General features: G+C 37.4%; 1 protein-coding gene across 1 annotated transcript in view; it reads left to right on the forward strand.

Moving 5' to 3' along the window:
- SPAG16 (sperm associated antigen 16) overlaps nt 1-25,129 on the forward strand; it is a gene marked incomplete at both ends in the record, with an annotated part of 827,025 nt that overhangs the window by 351,997 nt on the left and 449,899 nt on the right. Inside the window, one exon of the mRNA XM_080932901.1 lies at nt 17,630-17,773. Coding sequence (XP_080789027.1) covers nt 17,630-17,773 — 144 coding nt within the window. The remainder of the gene's footprint in view (nt 1-17,629; nt 17,774-25,129) is intronic.

Below are 25,129 nucleotides of genomic sequence, written 5' to 3' on the forward strand. Positions count from 1 at the left end.
TGGAGTATACACATGTCAAGGGTCTAAAATTTAAGGCTATAAATTTAATACTGCATATATATATATATATATATATATATATATATATATGCACATAGAGAGAGAGACAGAGGGAGACACAGAGAGAGAGACAGAGATGGAGACAGAGAGACAAGAGACAGAGAGAGACATATATTTCATTCCCATGTAACACTTATGGTTGGTTACATCCGTGTCCTATTTAAACAAAATTGTTTATTTTGACTTCTAAGCCAAAGAATGTTCCGCATTCAATACTGATATCTCTAAAACCTTTATTTAAGCCAGATAACACTATTAGTCTTGAAGAATAGAGTGTGCTGTTCAGAGGATTGTCAGCATTAGGCTCTGGGTACTGTGTGCTAATATAGAAACGTGATGCTATGGGAAGCTGAGAGCAGTGAAGGAGAGGGAAAGCAATAATCATGGAAGGTGTCTCTGGCCTTTCCCTTCAACCAACTCAGCAGCAGGGAGGTTTTCCTCTGAAGTGTCTCTGTAAGGAATGCTGTATCAGTAGACATTTAAGTACTTGGGACTGACTCCCTATGAAAGATTAACTCCCAGAAAAGAAGACCATGGTTAACACCATGTACGTAGCTAAGGCTTTATTCAATTCCACCAAGAAAAAAATACAGAATAAAACACAGTTTTAAGCATTGGCAGAAAAATAGCCTAATATCACTAGGCTAACAGTAATAGCAGCAAACTGTAGCTATAAGGAAAATAATGTATTTTTTAATCCATAAGCATTCTGAGATATGTCTTATTCTTCCATGTTTAAAATTTATCCTTGCAGATACACTTTGTATGCCTTGGGTTCATTTATGGTTTTTATTTTGAGAGAATGTAGACCATAACTTTAGTTCTTTCAAATCCCATTTTAATGATGGTTTTTAAATGCGTTAACCTCCCTTTTAGCCCACCAGCCACCAGTGGTACTATAATGGGGTGGGAGTGGAGGAAGTAGGCCAGTCTAGAAAGGTTCTTTAAAGCAACTCCTGTCGGTGCTGTCTGGAAACTGGCAGTTTAGTTCACAGGTTAGCAGGTAGCTTGACCTCCTCGCAAACACTTTACAGGTACGCCAGCAGTCCAGTCCAGTAGAGTGAGGTCAGCAACAATGGTGACAGGACCTAGCAGAGACAGCCAGGCCTCAGCCTCAGCCAGAGTGAGCAAGAGGGACCAACAGGAAGACCAGGAGAAGTTCTCGTCTGCGCCTCTCTCAGGGGAGCGAAGATCAGCAAAGACATGAGAGCCACAAATGTTGCACAGTTAGCTGGACCAGCAAGTCAGGCTCTCTCTCTCTCGCTATTTATACCCTCCAAACATCATGTGTCCCCCATGTGCCTTGCCTTAGCATGGGTCTTGCTTCAGCATGTGCATCGAATCAGCCCAAGTCCTTGAAGTCCCAACAAACGCAGCTCAACTATACAATGTAGGGTAGACCAATGCATGTGTGTTGCCAGCAAAAAATTATCACATGTCTTTTCACCTGTTTGCTTTAGCAGAACATCCTTTCTCCTGTGTCTGCTTCAGTGAAATGTTCCTTTATGAGTCCACCTTAGCCTTTCACACCTGTGTCCACTTTAACAAAACCTTCCTCCACAAGTCTGCCTTAGTCATTCACCTCGGTCCCTTCATGAAAACACTCAGTCATGTGTTTGCCCCAGAAAAATACCAACAAACACAACGGATTTGCCCAGGAACTCTTACATTTCCACTTAAAATCACCCTCTCCGCCTTCCTCCCTCTCTCATTGTTTGTATATGTACATATATGTGTGTGTGTGTTTATGTGTGTGTGTGTGTGTGTGTGTATGTATGTGTGAGATTGTGTGTGTATGACTTAACAAGTCAGTGCTATTATTATTGATTTAAAGATGAGTATAAATATGTTCTAGTCTTCTCTTATGCAACTCTCAGGCACAATATTAACTGACTATCTAGTATGTTATTGTCCAGGAAGATAGGGTGGAGTTATTAAAGAACCACTGAGTATATTTCATGTTTTTCTCTAAAAAATATGCCATTTGCAAAGTAATAAAGCTACAGAATCAGCAGGATAATAAGAAAATAGTAAAAAAAAAAAAATGATTGTTTAGTGAAATTCCTAAGAATTAGGATCCTTGAAAGAAATAACTATGCTAAGAATAAAAATTACTCATCTCAAGAGCCCTGCCACCAGGAGAAACACTCATTATCTTTGATGAATCCCTCTACCAGGTCTAGGAACTTGGAACGACCTCTAAATCTACATATGAACATTTCTTAGCTTTTGTTTCATCTTTTTTTTTTTTTTTTTTCTGTAAGTTGCAAAACTATTGTGGGAAAGACAGATTGAGGATTTTTCTCTGCTTCATTTTGGCCAAAGTGGTATGTAAATTTTTATTCTCCCCATGTGTTTTCCATCTACTGAGATTAGAACAACTCCTATGATATTGATAACAATATTAAAATGACGAGTGAAACATTCAGACTTTTAGAAAGATGCCTGGAGCTAACCCAGAGAAATCATGAGTGCCACTTAGGAAGTGGTGTCTTCAAAGAGAAATGTTCCCCAGATATAACCTCAAGTGTTTAAACACTTGATCCCCATTAGTTCTTGCTGTTTGGAGAGGTCATTGAGCCCTCTGAGGGTGTGCATTCTTCTAGGAAAATGTGTACCCATTAGTTCCTGCTGTTTGGAGAGGTCATTGAGCCCTCAGAGGAAAAAGTGTGCAGAATGGGTACATTCTTCCAGGAGGAAGTTACAGAAGGTATATACTCTTCCAGGAGGAAGTATACAGAAGGGATATGTTCTTTCAGGAAGAAGTATGGGTATCTCATAAAAAGCATTTGGATGCCTATATGCCTCCATAAAAGACTGATAATGATAACTCTGAAGCAACTCAGCAGCCATTGTAAAGGTAGTAAACACAAGCGGTGATGCTCTATGTTCTTCATAATTAAATCGTATAAAGATACATTATTTAATAATGTAACAATGCTTTCTATTCCACTAAGGCATATGTCTCACACATTTAGATATAACAAAATTGGAAAATATTACTTATCACTGTGGGTAATATGTTTCTGGGTGTATCTCTAAATAACAGATGAATCAAGGAACAATGTAAATTTCTCATGACCTCACAGGTATTTTTGTCTCTCAAATACAGAAAAACAAACAAACAAACAAACAAACAAACAAAGGGTTGAGAAAAAGGATACATGGCAGTTCACCATAAAATTTTAGTTTGAATTTGTTTTTAGGACTAAAATGACAGCTGTTAATTTATTGTATCTACTTAAGCTTTAGACACTGTTGTTCACAACTAAATAAGAGATAATGTTGGTTAGTGTGTCGGTCTTATAGAAAAGTGTCCCCTACAGGCCCCTGTATTTGAACACTTGGTTCCTCATTGCTGGTGCTGTGTCGGAAGGTTATGGGACTTTTATTTAATTTACAGCATTGCCAGAGGAAGTGTATAAGGTGGTGGCATCGGGGATTACAGCCTTGCTCCACCTTCAGTCTTGCTTTCTCTATTCTCTTTATGTGGTTGGGATGTCATCTGTTTTTTTATTTTTCTCTTCATACTCTACACTCCATATAGTTATGGACACCCAGCTCTCTGAAAGCATAAGCCAAAATAAAACTTTTCTGTATTTTGTGTCTGGGCATGCTATTTTACTACATCCACAGAAAAGTAACTAATATATTTACTGACTCAATCTCCATGAAGTTTTTCCATATACAAAAACCCAAATCTTTCCGAGGAAATATGGAGACAAATTTTAGAGCAGAGACTGAAGGAAAGGCCATCCAGAGACTTCCCCACCTGGGGATCAATCTCATATACAACCACCAAACCCAGACACTACAGCAGATGCCAAGAAGTACATGCTGACAGGAACCTGATATAGCTGTCTCCTGAGAGACTCTGCCAGATCATGACAAATACAGAGGTGGATGCTCTCCAGCCAATCATTGGACTGAGCACATGTTCCCCAATGGAGGAGATAGGGAAAGGACTGAAGGAGCTGAAGGGGTTTGCAACCCCATAGGAAGAACAACAATATCAACCAACTAGACCCTGCCACAGAGCTCCCAGGTACTAAACCACCAACCCAAGAGCTTACATGGCCGGACCCATGGCTCCAGCTGCATATGTAGCAGAGGATGGCCTTGTTAGGCATCAATGGGAGGAAAAGCCCTTGGTCCTGTGAATGCTCAATGCCCCAGTGTAGGGAAATGCCAGGGCAGTGAGGTGGGAATGGTGGTGGGAGGACCCCCATAGAGGTAGGGAGAGAGAGGATGGGATAGAGTGTTTCTGGAGGGGAAAGCAGGAAAGGGGATAACATTTCAAATATAAATAAATAAAATATACAATAAAAATTAAAAATACTTAGAGGCACAAAAAAGAAAAAGGAAATGGTTATTTTCAAAGCACATTAAAACAATGATATAAGTTCAATTTTATTTGAACCATTGAATTAAATCCACAGGGGAAAAAATGTAACCAACACTCCTACTTATGCTAACTTAGTCAGCTTCAAATAAAACAAATCACAACTTTGATTTAAAAATAAAAAGAAAACTGATAAAATTGGGGGTAATCCTGGTTTGTGGTTTTTCTAAAAAAAAAAACAAAAAAAAAAAAAAACAAAAAAACACTAAGTTGGTCAGAACTTTCCAGATACAGTTATAACAGTTATAGTATACTGATATGCTAAATCAATATATCTGGTACTGCATGTGGGCTAAAACCACCCATTGAGGTGATACCATTTTAAAATGACTTACCTGAACATACTATTCCTGTCTGTGTTGTAGAGGTTCTCCCTGTCAGTTCACAGCTTTTGTCTTACCTGACTAGGAATGTTATCAGGATGCATGCTATCAGGATGCATGTAAAATCTTCCCACTCTTGTTCTGAAAGGCACCTGCACCATGCAAAAACATCACTAAACAATTATGTTTTGCTTTTTTCCCTTTGATAATTCTTAAAAATGAGTAGAGTGTGGTCAGGTGAAAGTTTGAAATGGACAACTGAAAGAAATCCTCAAAGCTGATCCCTTTACAAACACAGGAGGAGGTGCCAAAGAGCTCACTGTTCATGATCACTGGAAACTTGAAGCAAGTCAGAAAGATAAAACAGCTCATAGAGTGGCACTGACCAAGACTGAAACTCAGTTGGGGACTGTCACTCTTATTCTGTACAGAATATTTATTTTCAATCAGATTGTAAAGAATGTGCAAAGGTGAATTATATATGTCAACTGGCAGTGACCATCTCAGTGGCTGAGAGGCTGGTCCAGTAAGAAGTTCCAAAGCACTTCCCAAAGTCAATCCTGAGCCATGAAAGAGAAGAAGGAGAGAGAAGAGAGGAGGGGAGGGGAGGGGAATGGAGGGAAAGGTGGAAAGGAAGGCTAAGGAAAGAAAGAAACAAAGATACAGTCACTGATTGGTGGTCTGCCGCCAATCTTTATCTCTCAGATTATGATAAAATCATTGCAGACTGAGAAGTCTGCTTTGCAAGTGAACACCATTGCAAATGAACGCCAGAAACTGAAACACCTGCAGTCTTCAGTGCTTAGCAAGGAAGGCCGAGTTCTCTGTCACAGACCCATGTACACATCACACAAACAGCACTCCAACAACTGAACAAATTACAGAGTTTTGACTCACCTACCCTAGCACCTGACCTCCCAGCAGCAGACTCCCACTTCTTCAAGCAACCTGACAGCTCACACACCCAGCAAGGTGAAAAAAGAAGTCCAAAAGAAAAAAAAAATGTGTTTGTTGCAATAGTTACTGTTCTGCTGAATAAAGATGTGCTTGAGCCTAGTCGTGATGATTTAAAATTCATGGTCCAAAACTGTAAATCATTTTCTCCATCGGTAAGAAATGTGAATTTTATTAACAGGAATGATCTACTTAAATAAAAATGTAACAAGGGATCACTATCAAATAAATTTCAAAGCACAGCATAGCTAAACAAAACTAACAGCCTAAATCATTTGGCAGGTGAAATATGAAAAACAGAGAAGCAGATTTTACTTTTCAACAATAATTTAGATGACATGAAATGACAAATGAAAGACATTAAGGTAAACTATTGTAAGTCAAACACTTACTGTGCCAATAGCATTTCTACCCACACAGCACAAAGAGACAAGGAAATGTATTCAGTATTCTGTCTCTTAGGTAGGCTACCCAGAGTGGTACCTCAATTACTACAGCTGGGCAATCACACTGAGCTTGAAGAAACAAGATCTAAAGTTCCCTAGGAGCAGTTGGGGCTTCATCTTCAGAGGGTGATATAAATAAATAGGAGACAGGTCAGGTGAGACAGAGACCTCAAAGCAGCAGATCCAGTAAAGTCCTGGGTAGAGGTCAGGAATGTCTGAAGATGGCTCTGGTTCCTGGCTCATTGAAATTTCCTGTTTCTCTGTCTCTGACTTTATCTCTCTGGTTCTCCCTGCCTCTCTTTGTCTCCATCTGGGTCTCTGTCTCTGTCACTCTCCCTCTCTCTTTCCATCTTTTTCCCACCCATGAATTTAGAGAGAATAGTACATTTCTCTCTAAAACTCAGCCTCCATGGTCCATAAATATCTTTCTTTGAATTCACAAGATGCAGTCTTAGATCTACTGGTTCATGGCAGTGATGGTGTCCCCTGAGTTTTCTGAACTTTTGATTCCTGAACTAAGATCACTTGAGATGAAAAAAAAGGGATTCCATAAACCTCCCAGCTGCCCTGTACTAACTCTATCAGTTATGGAGCCAAACTGTTGCTCTCAGCCTGAGTCTGAGGAGCCTCCTTTGGCAGATGACAAGAAATTCAATTTTACAAAGCCCTAAGAATGAGTGACTGCAGAGGGGTCAGCCTTAAATTGTAAGTCTGAATTTCATACTCCAGGCTCCAGAGACCATCCAAAGAGGGGCTGGGAAGAATTTAAGAGCTGGAGTAACAAAAAAAAATGAAGTCTTCTAGTATGCTGGACACATCCACAAGAACATAGATGAGGCTAACTCACAGGACCTGATCCCCCCCCCATTATATCTATCTATCTATCTATCTATCTATCTATCTATCTGTCTGTCTGTCTGTCTGTCTGTCTATCTATCTATCTATCTATCTATCTATCTATCTATCTATCAATCATCTGTCCATCCATCCATCAATCTATCTATCTATCTATCTATCTATCTATCTATCTATCTGTCTGTCTGTCTGTTTGTCTGTCTGTCTATCTATCTATCTCTCTATCTATCATCTGTCCATCCATCAATCTATCACCTTTCTCTTATCTATCTACACACATATGTTTATATGGAGAGAGAAAGGGGGAGAGAGAGAGAGAGAGAGAGAGAGAGAGAGAGAGAGAGAGAGAGAGAGAGAGAGAGAGAAGAGAAGAGAAGAGAAGAGAAGAGAAGAGAAGAGAAAGAAAGGAGAGAAATGGATATACAGAAAAAGACAGATTGGTATAAGGGAAACTAGTTTTGAGGAAGAGAAAAAAGGGGGGTGAATAATACCCAATAGAGTCTACACATGTGCAGAACTTTCAAAATTAACCTTCAGATGGTAAGATGGTTCAGACAATAAAAGCTCAAAGACAGTAAAAGTTTCACCTGCCTAACCACCTAAATTCAGTCCCCAGAACCCATGGGGAGGAGAGACCCATGTCTGAAGGAATTATCCTCTGAGCATACATAATGTGACACATATATACTAACATTCATATCCACATGAAATACACATGAACATATATCAACACACATGCACAAACTAACAATGATCAATAAAACAAAATTTAAACATATTTACCTAAACCTACATAAAATATATATAACTGTATGCATATACACATAGTTTTAAAATGAAGTTACACTACTTGGTGTAATATTCTCCCACCCCCACTAAAAGCCATGCCAGAAAACCAAAACCCTGAAATCTCCACAATATAGCTGACTAAACAATACTTGAATAATGAAATAGATAGATAGATAGATAGATAGATAATAGATAGATCAATAGATATACATACATATATATGCATAATGTATATATAATATAGTATACATATATGTGGAAGATAATCTGAGGGATTGGAGGGAGGCTAAGGGAATGATATTTTAATTAAAATTAATTAGTAAAAACATGTAAAGTGCTAAAACTGTTAGAAGCTATAGTCAATGTTCTGCATGATTTTAAAAATAAAAAATCAAAGTAACATAAAAGAATGTACTTAAGGGATTTAAGTATCATAAATATAATTCAGAAGCTGAGAAAAAGGAAGAATTTAATCAAATGTATTCTGTATTCTATTTATAACTTCATGTAAGTGATTTATTATGTTTATTGTCTTGCATATGTTGACCCATCTCTGGAATAAATCAAGCTTGGCCAGGGTGTGTAATCCTTTTGATGCACATCCTTATTCTTTTTAGATGTACTTGATCCTAGCCTGTTGGGGTATTTTTTCAGGGTAGTGGTTGGTTGGTTTATTTATATTTTATTTGATTTTTATATTTAAATAATACTTTTTTATTACTCAAGGTTTGGCTGTTGATCTTTTTGAAAATCCGATAGAATTATGATGCACATGAATCTGAGTCTGGACTCTTGCTATTGTTGTTGAGTTGTATCATGAAGTCATTTATTTGTGTCCCTTAGGGTTTTATTTGTCTAATGGATTCTTCTCTCATATAATATATCCCAACCATTTCCTCTTAATTTTCCCTTCGAGCCTCCAAGTCTTATCTGTTCTGCCCTTTATGACTTTGATGCGGACACTTAGAACTATACTTTTCCTTTGCATGGTTGTTTATCAATTAGCCAAGAACTTTTGTGGTACAGTGCTTCTATTTCCACTTACTTACTGAATTTTTTCCATTTCTTTGATTTCTTATTTACCCATTTGTCCTATGGTAAAGAGTTGTTTAATCTCCATGAACGTGTGTTTGTACATTATGTATATCTCTATGAGATGTATTCATTGTCAATTTTAATGTTATTGAATTATCATCAGATAGGATACATGGAAGTATTCTGTTTCTGGATTTGTTAAGATTTGTTTTGTCTCCCAGGGTGTGAGCTGTTACTGAGGAGTGTCTGTGAACTGCATAGCTTTTGTTCAAATGACCTGTCCATTGGAGAAATTAAAATAATTTCATTAAATTAATGAGTTGGTGTTGATTTGTGTCTTGCAAAGCAATAAAGTATTTTTTAATGAAACAAGGTGTAGTAAGTTTGGTGTATGCTGTGACCATACATTATGACTCTCCTTGCATGTACATTGGCATTTTAAGCCCACAACACCTATTATTCAATGAGTTTCCATTAGTTGTTGACTCTTCTGCAGAATGGTGAAGCCGTGAGTCCACTCCAGTGGCATCTGCATTAATGTTGAGCCTCTCTAGGGTAAATAGATCTAAATGCGTTATCTTATGTTATGGCTCTGCACTCTCAGCTAATACTATCTTTGTTCACTTGTTCCAAAAGTTTCATTTTCTACATAATAGCCAGAAACATCTTTAAAATCATTAGTCCCAGGCCACTCACCTGGTTTATTCATCCATTTTCCACTGATATCAGAAAATAGCTGAGTCCGGATAATACGCAAAGAGCAGACTTTCATCCCTTCAGTGTTCTGGGAATCACAAATATGATGCTGGCATTGGCCCCAATCTGTTCAGGGTCTTTTGGCAGATAACACAGTTTTGAGTGTGCACATAAGGCCACAGAAATCAAGGCTACCTCACTGCTTTGTAACAAGGCATTTTTAAGAGACCAATTGCAGAAAACCGACCCGATTCCCTTTGTTGCTTCGGTCATTTATCCACCCTGTTTTAGGCCTCAGTACTCAAAACTCTGAGCACCTCTCACCTTGCCACACTGTCCGTCACACTACCTCATAATAGTGCTAGTGAAATATCCAATAATGTCCAGATACATATGCACAACCATGAAATCATCATAAGATAAATATATCTCTGTTCTTCCTCCTTCAAGACACTGTATCATTCCTTAGACTTTCTGGTTGTCTGCCTACCCTCAGTACACCAGCTTCCCTCAGCCTTGTCATTTCTGCACTGCCTTCTGTCCCCAACACTGTCCTGAGGCCCCTCTAACGATTCTTCTTCTTTCTGATCACCTGGACTCTAGTTGGAATTTTAGCTCTCCAATGAGAGCTTCTTGTATCATAGAAAAGACTCCAGTCATGGTTGGATCACAGACTTGGGGTTCTTCTGTAGCTAGAGAATTTTGTTTATTTTGGGTTTACATTGTCCCTTACTTGTTCATAATCCCCAGAGCATGGCTGTCCCTGTCTTTCTGCCCTGTACTCTACACCATACCTGCACAGCACATATTTGTGTAAATAATGGGAAATGCTAATGTACCTACCCAGATGCATATCTAAACATAAGGTGCAGTTATTAGATGAGCAATCTTTAGGGGATGTGTGTGTGTGTGTATGTTGTTGTTGTTGTTGTTGTTGTTGTTGTTGCAAGCCAAAGGGGGACCAGCAGCTATGAGTGTGTGTTTTCTTTAAGAGCAAGTAGGGAAGTGGTTGCCTAAGGTCATAGGTCAGGAGTTATTTCAGTGTTCATTTGTTCGTAACCCAGTCTGCACCTTGTGTTTGGCAATAATTAGAGCCTGTGACCCAAAACTAAGGAAACATTCATGAAGCTGAATTACCTAAAGCAAAGATGAGGGTATCTAATTAGTCTTTTTTGTGACAATCTTTTTGAAAATAACAGCCTTCCCTTTGAAAAGTCTAACCATGCAGCTTCTGTCACCAACTCTACTGATAATTAGCAGTGTTCTCCAGACACCTACACGCATCCCCTCCAAAATATCCCATATAACTGCACCATGAGGAAAAACAGTTTCAATTTAGACAGGCAAGCATTTCAGTAGCTACCATGTAGTCTTGAAGAATGTTTCTTATTATAAACGAGATAAAAAATCTCACACTGCAGGATATTGTTTTATGTAACGTGCCTGGTGTATTGCTTAACAAAACACTTCATGGAAACTTCATTGGGACACAGCTTGATTAAGACTAAAAATTAGCATGCACCCACAACTTCTTTTCCTGAACCTGGAAGATGTTTTCTTGTACTATTTCTACCCTAGTCACAAGCTTATTAACTTGGGGATGAGGTGACAAGGCCTTTGTCTTCATGTCTTGTAATTATAATTAATAGTAAGTTAAAGAAGGGCAGAAAGCTTATATTCAAAGTTTAAAGTCATGTGACTATGTGGCACTTGGAACAGGTGCTGGGAAGACAGTAAGAGGGAGATTACTCTTTAATTAGAACTTTTGGGAAACATCTTGGGAAGGGAAAGTTAGGATGTCATTGTAGAGAGACAGGCATATGTGGCCAGAGTCTGAGGACAGGACTCCTGCTCTCTTCATGTGGGAGTCCAGGACCCAACAAGGACCAGTTTCCCCTCCCCCCTCTGCTAGTTGAAAATCTGAGCTAAGCTGTAGAAAGGGAGCCTCCCCTGCATTCTCCCTTCACTGAGAAAGACAACACAGCAATCTCTTTATGTTGAGTGGGAAGTTGTTATTTACAGTAGATTACTTTTATCAGAGAATGCACCACTTGTGGCTAGCTGACCATAACCAAGTGGTTTTTCTCATGTGTATGTATTCTTGCACACAGGTGTTTGAACACACACACACACACACAAATACAAACACAGACATACAAATTGGCACATATATAAACTATTTTTTACAACAATTCAATTTAAATAATATTTTTGTTTTTTGGTTTTTATTTAGACAGGGTCTCACTACGATGTCTTGGCTGACTTAGAAATCACTATATAGACCTGGCTAGCCTCCAATTAACAGACATCTGTCTGCCTTCATCTGCCTCCCCAGGGGGTGATTAAAGGTATACGACACCACACTCAGTGTTCAGTCTTATTTCCTTTAACACACATTTTTATAACCAAAGCTGGTAAAGCTACATCTCCTTCAGAGTGTGGCAAGGTTCCTCATGACACTCTTGTCCGCCTACTGATAATATTCTTCCTATTCTCACCTGTCCAGCCCCACTGCAGATCTTCTATATGCACTAATTTAAGTAATTTCCACAAGTCCACTGCATCAGCACTCTGATATTTCTAGTTTTTACACAAGGAACAAGGCTGATGAAGGAAGGTATTTGAAGATATGCAGTTAATGATGCTGGAGTAAATATATAAACTCACTTCTTACTCCTGAGTCCACACTGTTAAACATTAGTATATTCCTTGTTATGAAAATTCTACAGAAACAGAAATTAACAAATTCTAGTCCCAGGCCAAATGTGACCCAGGACCTACTTTTGTAAATAAAGTTTTGTTTTTTTTTTTTTTTTTCCATCACATACTACCATAGTAACACTGAATAGTTGCATCAGAAACTCTTGGGCACATAGATTAAAATTCTTCTGATCTGTCCCTTCACAGAAAAGGTGAACTAGCCTCTACTTCAGATGATAAACAGTTCTTTCCCAATCAGCTTTATTCAGCCCATCATTCTATCAATCTAAACGTAGCCACTATACAGCTCACAGAAAAAGAAATCAAACAATCAAGCTTCCTATACTAAGGAAGTTAGGATTAGGGTTCCTATATTAGGAACAGAATTAGAGATGTTTTAAGCACATATTCCTTCTTTAAAAGGCATCTTAGTAAATCACCTAACATAACTGAGATACAAGTCCATGTACCTCTTATCTAAATCAAGGAAATGATAATTGGCCATCTGAGTTCAACTGACTTGGGAATTTAGATTCTGGGGGCAGTCCTCTCTAGTTCCTCCTGGCTCTGCCACCTCTGGACTTCATGACTTTGTGTACCACCTGACCTCTATGTGCTCTTGCACCTCCATCTGCAAACATGGTCACTGTACTTAGTGCACTTAATGACAGTACCATAATGATTAAGAGAGTTGATGGCTCCACTTTGGAACCAGAAACTGATTCCTATTAAGTGTTGGTTACCACTCCTTTAGCTTCATCAAAAGACTAATTCAAAAGCAGACAGAATTATCAAAGCTGAAGCCTAAGTATTATGGGAAATATTCAGCAAATTAATCACCTAAAGAATTTATGTATATCAATATCACTACATGTATTACGTAGTGATGGCTGTGGGGAAAATAATTGAATGAAGCATCTATTCCTTCTGACAACTTAATATACAGTACAAGATGCATAATATTAGAACACGTAAAAAAGTTAAACATGATGAATGCAACATATATTTTATGTTACCAGAGCTCCTGTGGATGGTTTAGGACAGCTGTTGCTCATCTGGTTACTCTAGCATTTTTAGAATAGGTATCTCAGCTGCAAATAATGGATACTCTAGTTCCTTTAACACTATTCATTATAACTTGTGGTATTACTCATTACCAAATGAGTTTCTTAACTGGGATTTGGTAATGACTAAATGACTTACGCATATACAGCTCATAATAGTATATCAGGTCCACTTAAAATGAGTTCATATTCATAATGTACTTCCGAATAAAAATTATGAAAAATGTGTAAGGATTAGGAGTAACTAAAAAAATCATGAGTCATAAAACAAAACCGTCCTAGACTCACTCCATGTCAGCTTCCACTTGCTCATTATCAACTGTGAAGCTACGCAACAGACACACCGTCTGGTTCAGTACTCATGGGATCAAAAGAGTTACACAAACAGCGCCAGCAGCCATCACTCAGACATGCATTGAACACGCATTTATTAAAAAGGAAGTATGTGCCATGCACTGCTGATTTCGACTTACAACAGACAAAACAATCAAGGGAGATTTCATTACACTTGTAAGAATTACGCATCTAGTCCAAGGTGTGGCAGTTTATGAAAAAGAGGAGGAGAGGAAAAAAGGAAGGAGGAGGAGGAGGAGGAGGAGGAAGAGGAGGAGGAGGAGGAGGAGGAATGAAAGGAAGAAAGAAAGAATGAAGGTGATATGTTGATGATGGTGATTGTGATGGTGACAGAGTGTTGATGATGATGATGGTGTTGATGATGTTGTTGATGATGATGGTGTTGATGATGATGGTGTTGATGATGTTGTTGATGATGATGGTGTTGATGGTGATGATGGTGCTGCTGATGTTGTTGATGATGATGATGTTGTTGATGATGTTGATGATAATGATGATGCTGATGATGATGATGGTGTTGATGATGATGATGGTGGTGTTGATGATGTTGTTGATGATGATGATGCTGTTGATGATGTTGTTGATGATAATGATGGTGTTGATGATGATGATGGTGTTGATGATGATGATGGTGGTGTTGATGATGATGTTGATGATGATGATGCTGTTGATGTTGTTGATGATGATGATGGTGTTGATGATGATGATGGTGCTGATGATATTGTTGATGATGATGATGGTGTTGATGATGTTTGATGATGATGATGTTGTTGATGTTGATGATGATGATGGTGTTGATGATGATGATGGTGCTGATGATATTGATGATGATGATGGTGTTGATGATGATGATAATACTGATGATGGTGTTGATGATGTTGTTGATGATGATGATGATAGTAATAGTATTGGTGATGATAATAGAGTTGGGAATGATGCATTACTTCTATTTGGGAAAATACTCCTGATTCTTGTCCCCAAGGTTATTGAACTTGGATTTTTACCTCTTGACTCAGGAATATTCTCATTCAATCAATAAATTAAAACTTTACTTCCAACTTATGCTTGATATTTCTATTTTTTAAAGATCCGTGCATAGATCTTTTCAAGAATGGAGAATCAATGCTTGTCTGAAGTGTTTATATATTTACATAAAAAGCTTATACATATGTATTTTTCATGTACATTTACATGTAACAGAGTATATATGTTCATGCATACCTGCAGTTGTGCCAATATATTGAAATGACCCTCTATGTGAGATTTTCTTACCATGACTTTAATTATATAATGTTAATTATGATCCTAAAATCATAAGAAGAAAATTTCAGAAATGAACAATCTGGCATATAAAATGAGTATGATTATATTTGTATAACATAACAAAATCTTGTGCTAGCCTGGTCTATCTTTCCTGGAATAGGAAACATGTCTCTTGCCAGCAAATACACCCTGTGCACTGCCTTCTCATCCCTTTGTTACAGGATTCATCAGAGTCATTGTTTCCAAGTGCTTGTGACTAAATAAGCATTGTTAATGTCCCCAAGGGCAAAAACCCTGATGTCGATAAGTCATGTATGACCCAGAAAACATTGAAGTACTTGTTCTAAGGGAACAGGGTAATATTCTTAGCTTACTAAGAAAAGACAAAGAAAAAATAGATAGATAGATAGGTAGGTAGATGATAGATAGATAGATAGATAGATAGATAGATAGATAGATAGATAGATAGATAAATGATAGATCTGTGGAGAAAAATATGTGCCAGTTTAACTGCCAGATATCGGGCCTCAAAGCTATGGCCACAGTGTATGAAGAGTACTGAGCAGAAATCAAAAAGGTAAGTCCTTTGTGAGTAGGAAGCATGAGTAGGTAAAGTGCTATACATTTCTATTTCATCATTAGTTATTCCCATCATCTCTTACTGTACCCATCTTCTAAACAACTTCATCATAAATGATGCATGTATAGGAAAACAAAAGCACGTCCTGAGTATGCTTAGTTTGCTGTTAAAGAATATTTTATGTGTCCATCCAGAAGAGTGACTTGGACTGTATCCCTTGCACATGTGCACACATACAGACTTGGAATGGTAAACACTGTTGCCATGCTATGCAGGAGGCATCAGAGTGGAAGGGCTCAGGAAGTCCAGCAAGGGCAATTCCAAACTGATTTGCTTTTATTGAGTTTCTGTTTCTATCCCATCCTCTGCCTTCTACAAATAGCTTTCCTCACAAAAGTCATTTTGGAAACTTATCTCTCAAAGTTTGTAAAGACATCAATGATTTTAGTTATCTTCACTTAAAGAGGGTAATTTATCATCTAGTCAAGTGTGCCTGAGTCTGCCAGAAAAGCTGTGAGCCAACATATATCATACTCAGGAGCTCCGAGGGTTTGCTGTACCTTCCTGTGTGTATCTGAATACAGAATCCGTCTCAATCTGACCCTTTTTACCTCTCATCATATTTTTCTGCTAATTAAGTTCTATAAATGCATCCTTTAGTTGTGTGTCGTAATAAATTTCTTTCTTGAACTGGCCTTCTGAAAGTCAAAACCAACACTGTGATGAACTAGAGTATGAATAATTTTCCTTCCACTGTCCTAATTTAGAGCAGTGAAATACTGAAAATAGGTAAAGCAGTTTCACTAGACCTCGGTCATGGTAAATGCACATTGTTGAACTATGACACTGCCTCTAGGTCAATGTAAGAGAACAGTGTTTCTATTCATAATCTCGAGACTTAGCAGTATTCACAGAAAAGATAGTAAAGAATATAATTTTTGTCATGGAAGACCTGCAGTGATTGATCAGACACATGATATCTTCAGGAATTGATTCTCTAAGGTCCATATTACAGAACAAGGCTGGTCATAGAGCAATGTTCTGCGGTATTTCTGAATCGTCTTTTATTTCCTTGTACTGTCTAGATGAGTGTGCATGCTACAGGTTAGAACTGACATGACCAAGCATAAATTGAACATTTCGTTGCTAATGTTGAAGTTGGTATTTTAATAGATACTTGACATGAAACTCATCTACATCCACTGAATCATAAAACATAGACGAGACTCTTCGTAAATAAGATTAAAACACTGCTATAGATAAAATTTTAGGCATTAACATTGTAGGCTCAATTTCACAATAATTTAGCTTCTATATTTAATAGTCACAGTGATGATGTCCAGTTCAGATAATGGCACTGAGTGAGCTAATCATTAATTTTATATTCTTCTTTTTTATTTCCCTCTAGGCTTTTATAAACTAAGAATTGCCTTATACATCTTGAATTCATTACCATAATTTGTATACTACTCATTTGCTGAAATGAGTTTAAGGAGAATATTAGCAGAGCTCTTCCTCACTGCAAAGTTTGTGGGCCACCAAGTTAATGTTTCAATAGAATTTATTATAAAGCTATAATAATGCAATTATGATTTGTTACCTTTTAACAAAAAAATACCTGAATAAAGACAGACAGTGTTTTGCAACTGATTTTTTTCTATAAAAAATAATTATTTTATTGATCTAAATACCCTAGCACATGCACACACACACACACACACACACACACACACACAAACACTCACAAACACAAACACACACAAACACACACAAACACACACACACACACACACACACACACGTACATACATTATTGGTACAGGTTTTCCTCCCTGAGAGGAAAAAAGCCAGTTATTATTTTAAACCCATAATTATATACTCATGACCCCCCCAAATTAACATCTTCCTGTTGTAAATAAGAAATCTGAGATCCAATGTGTTGCTTAGTTTGATGGTGATGAGAAAGATATTAGAGTTATAGCTGGGGTGTAGAGTCTGGTTTTGAGACAGAGTCTGCCTTGTTAAAATAAGATGATCATTGACATTTCCTCATTTGCCTTAGAAAACTGTTTACCCATCAGTAACGCCCTTTCTTTCTCCCTGTACAGCATCGTCATGCACCCCTGCAAAGACTATCTTGTCTCCTGTAGTGAGGATCGTCTCTGGAAGATGGTGGGCCTCCCAAAGGGCAATGTGCTTCTTACGGGATCTGGCCACACTGACTGGCTGTCCGACTGCTGCTTTCATCCAAGGTCAGTGTATGCCTTCCCTCTATAGCCCAATTCCATCGGGGAAAGCGGCTGTTTGATCTATTTCCACACTCTGATCGCTTTGGAAAAACAGTTGAAATTTTACACCCTCCTCAGAATGTAGAATGTTGTAGATGAATGTGTCTTTGACTTTCATTATATTAACTGTAGATTGGTTACTTTCATTCCAATGCATGTGAAGCTCAGTCCACATACTGATACAGTTAACAAGAGGAACCAACATTTCAGGACAAATGCTATTAATGATGCTTATGTGCACCAGCTTTGAGAGGGCACATGGGATCCTAGTCAATAATGCGTGCCAGCATTCATTGCTTCTCTGACAATCTACAGGTTTTCCTTTTACAATTAAGTTATCCAGCTAAAAGACCAGGAGGCCACCATCAATTTTCTTTAAGATCCAATGGCATTCAAGATATTAAAGAGAAGTAGAGAGATCTAAAGACTCTTCAGTATCCATTGAAGCTGTGTATCCAACCACTCAGGCAGTGACAGGAAGGTTGCTGTTGAGCACACAGGCAGCACAGAAGCCTACCCCCACATCCTCAGTATTAGCTTCTGCCACCAAGCCTGCCTACTTTCTGCTATTTATTCTTATGTTTTAACAATTTCCAATACCCTAATTTCTGCTTCTTTCTACCTGACCTAATTACTTTTGGGTACTTGTGGTTCTTGATGAGTTCATTTCTAAACTATTCTGTTTGGAAGTTCCTTCCTTGAGAAGATTTATTACTGATTCATTTTCACGTTTTCACCATGTTCCTTTTGCATTAACCATTTTTGAAATTAGATGAGAAAAGTACTCTTTTTCAGAAATCTGAAAAGGCAATAACAAGATGTTATTTTTGTTATTCTTTGAAAACTTCCCAGTGTTTAATTTATCCTTGGTGCTATATGCTTGAACTTAATTTACAAACATGTCATCTATTCCTTATCTGATCAACAGAGCCATGCCACACTCTCACCCTGAGAAGCACAGAACCCATCTTGCAAGTAGAAAAGGCAATTAGAAGTGTAGCCTATCACTTCGGTAGCTACTGGGCATACTGATCAGATTTGGATAATACCCTGTTACCATGACAGCCAGTGACTCAGATATTTTCTCATTAGTGTTTGACCAGCAATGGTCCTTTCAATAGATCTTCCTGTTTCCCCAGTCAATTACTGAAATTAAAATGAGGTTAGATACACCATTATTCACTTTTAATAGGAATTTACATTCAGTTCTTACTTGTGGCAAGAGTGTTGTGAATTCTGCTGTACTGTTTCTTTACAGTACACAAGATAAAAGTAATGGAGAGCTACATTGTTAAGTGAGTGATTTCAATGACAAATGTTCTTCTGGTATAGGTGAATAAAGGATTATCTAAAACAACCACCAAGAACACTTCTTTTGTTTGTTTGTTTCCTTGGGACAGAGATAAATTCTAAAAAAGTTTGTAGTTCAGACCTCCAACTTAATAAATGCATATTACCACTGGAGATGGCATGCATGTAAAATGTGCATGTAAACAGTTACAGAGGTTCATGATTTCTGAGATTTAAACTAGTGACATTTGATTTTTCACTTTGCCTGCTTAACTTAGCCTATGAAAATAATTTCTTGTTGAGTGTACTGTTTTTTGTATTTGAGCATATTTTCCCCTTCTCTCTCTCCCTCCTCCCTCTCTCCCTTTCTCCCTCCCTCCCTATCTCTCTCTCTCTCTCTCTCTCTCTCTCTCTCTCTCTCTCTCTCTCTCTCTCTCATATATATATATACTTCTGGAATGAAATTTTAATCCAATTAGGGAACAGTTGGTTATCTCATAGCACTTGGACTGCTGATGCATCTGTGGGCATACAGCTTGCCACACTGGCCATTACTGTACTTCACAACTTTCTGAGCTGGGTAATACTGTTGAAGATTTTCTTTTCCAACTGTCTTCATAATTGCCAACAAGAAGCTCGCTGGTCAATACCAACATGAGAACCAAGGCCTACTAAGTTTGTGGTGTCTTCAGAAAAATGATCTTACAGCAAATTTCTTATCAAAGCTAAGAGCAGTAAGTAGCAAGAGCCGCTTATGTTCTGGACTGAAAAGACTGGTTGGCAGTTAAGGGTGCTTACTGCTTTTCCAGAGACCCCAAGTTTGGTTCCCAATATTCATGTCAAGTGGCCCATAGCTGCCTGTAACTCCATGTTCAGTGGATCTTTTAGCCTCTTCCAGCCTCCACAGGTACCCACATAAATGGCATAGAAATACGCAGACACAAACAAAAACATACACACAAATGAAAAGTAAAATTTAATACAAACTTTAGAAGACAATCCCGTTTGGTAAGAGGCACTCATCTGACTACCCAAAGTTTGTCTTCATTTCCTGTTCCTGAACTGAGAGCAAACATCTCAAATACATTAACAGTGTAACAGATATTACAGTGCTAACATTAGGCAGAGGAGAGGGGCAAATAAAATAAATGTCTCCTCAATTCTTAGATTCAGATAGTATAGTTAAAAATAGAGCAGACAGAAGACCTTCAAAGAAGACTTCTCACTATGGCTAAATTCATAGTCATTATACTAAAATACTAAAGCCTTAAAACCAAATATGCCCTGATAAGTAATCAAAATTACACCAAAGTAGCAGAATTAACAACATAGTAAATATTTTCAAATAGTATAGTAAATTGGCCTTCTATTTCATTAATTGGGCACACAGAAAGCTTTAGGTCATTCATGCCTTTTTATTTAAAATTTTTACTTTTTGCGAACTTCATACATGAGTATTTTATTTATATCTTATCTATCACCCCTCTGCCTCCAACTCCTTCTGCATCCTCTTAGTCCTATTCAAATTCATGATCTCTTATTCATTAATTAGTATTGTTTCATATGTGTGTGTTATGTTCAAGCCTACATATGTTTAGTAGTGATAACATGATATTGAATAACTCACCAGGGAACGCACTTCTAGAGAAAACAGGATCCAGATCCTATGCTAGGAAATGAAATCCAGTTCTATTTAATAAAAATATGGTACAGTGAGAAGATATATATTGAAAGGCAGGGAGAATGCAGAGAAGCCAACAGTGAAGACCTTGATACATTACTAGATCATAGTTATTGAAACATCCTTTCAATGATGACATAGTCCCAAGCACTGCAGCCTCCCAAACTCCATATGTTTGCACAAATCTCCAAAGTCTTGTTGAAATGACTGCAGAAGTGGGTTTTGAAACAGTCAGAAGCAATGACCTAAATTTCGGAGGCTGTGAATCCAAACTGTAGCAGTTAGGTTGAAGTGAGCATCAATAGTCAAATGGGTAAAATTGTAAATATCTTCAACAAAATTATAGAAAAAACTTCCCTAACCTAAAAAAAGAGATGACCACAAATATACAAGAAGCCTACAGAACCCCAAATAGACTAGAGCAGAAAAGAAATTCTTCCCGACACTTAATAGTCAAGAAAAAAAAAAAAACAAATGCTCAAATCAAATAAAGAATACTAAAAGCAGCAAGAAAAAAACGACAAGTAACATATAAAGGCAGACCGATCAGAATTACACCAGACTTTTTGACAGAGATTATGAAAGCTGGAAGCTCCTGGACTGACATCATGCAGACCCTAAGGGAAAACAAGTTCCAGACCACGTTACTATATTCAGTAAAACTCTCAATCACTATATGTGGAGAAACCAAGATATTTTAGGACAAAAACAAATTTACACAATATCTGTCCACAAATCCAGCTCTACAAAGGATATTGGTGAAAAACACTGCCGCAAAGAAGGAAACTTCACCCTAGGAAAATCAAGAAACTAATCTTCTTGCAACAAACACCAAAGAAAAAAAGCACACAAACATAACTCTACCTGTAACAACGAAAATATCAGGAAACAACAATAACTATTCCTTAATATTCCTTAACATCAATGGAATTAATTCTTCAATAAAAAGAAACAGTATCAGACTGGATAAACAAATAGGATCCAGCATTTTGCTGCATACAGGAAACTCATCTTAGAAACAAAGACAGGAACTACCTCAGAGTAAAAAGTTGGGACAAAACCTTCCAAGCAAAGAGTCCCCAAAACCAAGCTGGAGTGGCCATCCTGATATTGAATAAAACTTATTTTCAACCAGAAGTCATTAAAAAAGACAAGGAAGGACAATTTTTACTCATCAACAGAAAAAAATCTATCAGGAGGAACTCTCAATCCTGAACATCTATGCTCCAAATACAAGAGCAACCACATTCATAAAAGAAACTCTACTAAATCGCAGAGTATATATTTCACCACACAAAATAATAGTGGGAGACTTCAACATCTCACTCTTGTCAATGAACAAATCATGGATGCAGAAACAGAACAGAAACACCGTGAAACTAACAGAAGTTATGAACCAAATGGATTTAACAGACATCTATAGAATATTTCATTCTAAAACAAAAGAATATACCTTCTCCTCAGAACCTCATGACACCTTCTCCAAAACTAACCATACAGATGGTCACAAAACAGGCCTCAAGAGATAGAAGATCTAAATAATTTGACGTATTGTATCAGATCACCATGGACTAAGGCTTATCTTTAATAACAACAAAAACAACAAAAAGTTCACATACACATGGAAGCTAAACAATGTTCTACTCAATGACATCTTGGTCAATGAAGAAATTAAAAAAGAAATCAGACTTCTTAGAATTTAACAAAAATGAAAGGACAACATACCCAAACTTATGGGATAGAATGAAAGCAGTGCTAAGAGGAAAACTCATAGGACTGAGTGCCTCCAAAAAGAAACTGGAGAGAACATACACTAACAACATAATAGCACACCTGAAAGTTATAGAACAAAAAGAAGCAGATACACCCAAGAGAAGTAGATAGCAGAAAATAATAAAACTCAGAGCTGAAATCAACCATATAGACACAAAAAAGAACTATACAAAGAATCAACAAAACTAAGATCTGGTTCTTTGAGAAAATCAATAGAATTTTTTTTAGCCAGACTCAACAGAGTGTGCAGAGAGAGTATCCAAATTGAAAAAAATCAGAAATGAAAGGAGAGACATAACAACAGAAACAGAGGATAGTCAAGAAATCATCAGATCCTATTACAAAAGTCTATACTCAACAAAACTAGAAAATCTAGAGGAAATGGACAATATTCTAGACAAATACCAGGTACCAAAGTTAAACCAAGATCAGATAAACCATCTAAACAGCCTCATAACCGCTAAGGAAATAGAAGCAGTCATCAAAAATCTCCCAACCAAAAAAGGACTTGATGGGTTTAATGCAGAATTCTATCAGACCTTCATAGAAGACCTCATACCAATACTCTCCAAACTATTTCACAATATAGAAACAGAGAAAATACTACCCAACTCATTCTTTGAAGCCACAATTACACTCATTCCTAAACCACACAAAGATTCTACAAAGAAAGAAAACTTTAGACAAATTTCCCTCATGAACATTGATGCAAAAATACCAACAAAATTCTTGCAAACAGAATCCAAGAACTCATCAATGCAATCATTCTCCATGATCAAATAGATTTCATCCCAGGGATGCAAGGATGGTTCAATGTACAGAAATCCATCAATGTCATACACTACATAAACAAACTCAAGGAAAAAAATTACATGTTTATCTCTCTAGATGCTAAGAAAGCATTTGAGAAAATTTAACACCCCTTCATGTTAAAAGTCTTGGAATTGTCAGGTGTTAAAGGCACATACTTTTACATAGTAAAAGCAATATACAGAAACTAGTAGCCAGTATCAAAGTAAATGGTGAGAAACTTGGCGCAATCCCACTAAAATCAAAGACTGGACAAGGCTTCCCACTCTCTCTACCTATTCAATATATTTCTGGAAATACTAGCCAGAGCAATAAGACAACAATAAGAGGTAGAAGTCAAAATATTGTAAATTGTAAAGGAAGAAGTCAAAATATCACAATTTGCATATGATATGATAGTATACACAAGTAACCCTAAAAATTCCACCAGAGAACTTTTACAGCTGATAAACACCTTCAGCACGTGGTTGGATATAAAATTAATTAATTAAACAAATCAGTAGCTTTCCTCTACTCAAAGAACAAATAGGGTTAGAAAGAAATTAGAGAAATGACACCCTTCATAATAGCCACGAAGAATATAAAATACCTTAGTGCGACCCTAACCAAGCAAGTGAAGGATCTGTACAAGAACTTCAAGACTCTGAAGAAGGAAATTGAAGAAGATCTCAGAAGTTGGAAAGATCTCCCATGCTCATGGAACATTGTAAAAATGGCCATCTTGCTTAAAGAAATCTACAAATTCAATGCAATCCCCATCAAAATTCCAACTCAATTTTTCATAGAGTTAGAAAGAGCAATTTACAAATTCATTTAGAATAATAAAAAACCCAGGATAGCAAAAAAAAAAAAAAATTCAACAATTAAAAAAAACTTCTGGGGAATTACCATTTCTGACCTCAAGCTGCATTACAGATCAAATTGTGATTTAAAAAAGAAAAGAAAAGAAAAGAAAAAACCATGCCTGGTATTGATTGGTACAGAGACAGGCAGGTGACCAATGGAATAGAATGGAAGATCCAGAAATGATCCCACATACCTATGGTCACTTGAAATTTGACAAGGGAGCTAAAATCATTCGAAAGAAAAAGGACAGCCTCTCAAACAAATGGTTCTGGTTCAACTAGCAGTCAGCATGCAGAAGAATGCAAATCGATCCCTTCTTATCTCCTTGTACAAAGCTCAAGTGCAAGTGGATCAAAGACCTCCACATAAAACCAGGTGCACTGAAACTAACAGAACAGAAAGTGAGGAAGAGCTTAGACCACAAAGTCACAGGGGAAAATTTCCTGAACAGAACACCAATGGCTTATGCTCTAAGATCAAAAACCTCATAAAATTGCAAAGCTTCTATAAGGCCAAGGACACTGTCAAAAGGACAAAATGGCAGCCAACAGTTTGGGAAAGGATCTTTACCAATTCTATGTCTGATAGAGGGTTAGAATCCGATATATACAAGGAACTCAAGAAGCTATGCCCTAGAGAATCAAAGAATCCTATTAAAAATGGGGTACAGAGCTACATAGAAACTTCTCAAGGGAGGAATATTGAATTGCTGAGAAGTACCTACAGAAATGCTCAACATACCTAGTCATCAGGGAAATGCAAATCAAAACAACCCTGAGATTCTACCTCATACTAGTCAGAATGACTAAGATCAAAACCTCAGGTGACAGCAGATGCTGGCAAGCATGTGGAAAAAGAGGAAACACTCCAAAGAGGAAACACTCCTCCACTATTGGTAAGAATTATAAACTTGGTGCAAC

This window comes from Micromys minutus (assembly GCF_963924665.1).
Source record: "Micromys minutus genome assembly, chromosome: 19".
Classification (NCBI taxonomy): Eukaryota; Metazoa; Chordata; class Mammalia; order Rodentia; family Muridae; genus Micromys; species Micromys minutus.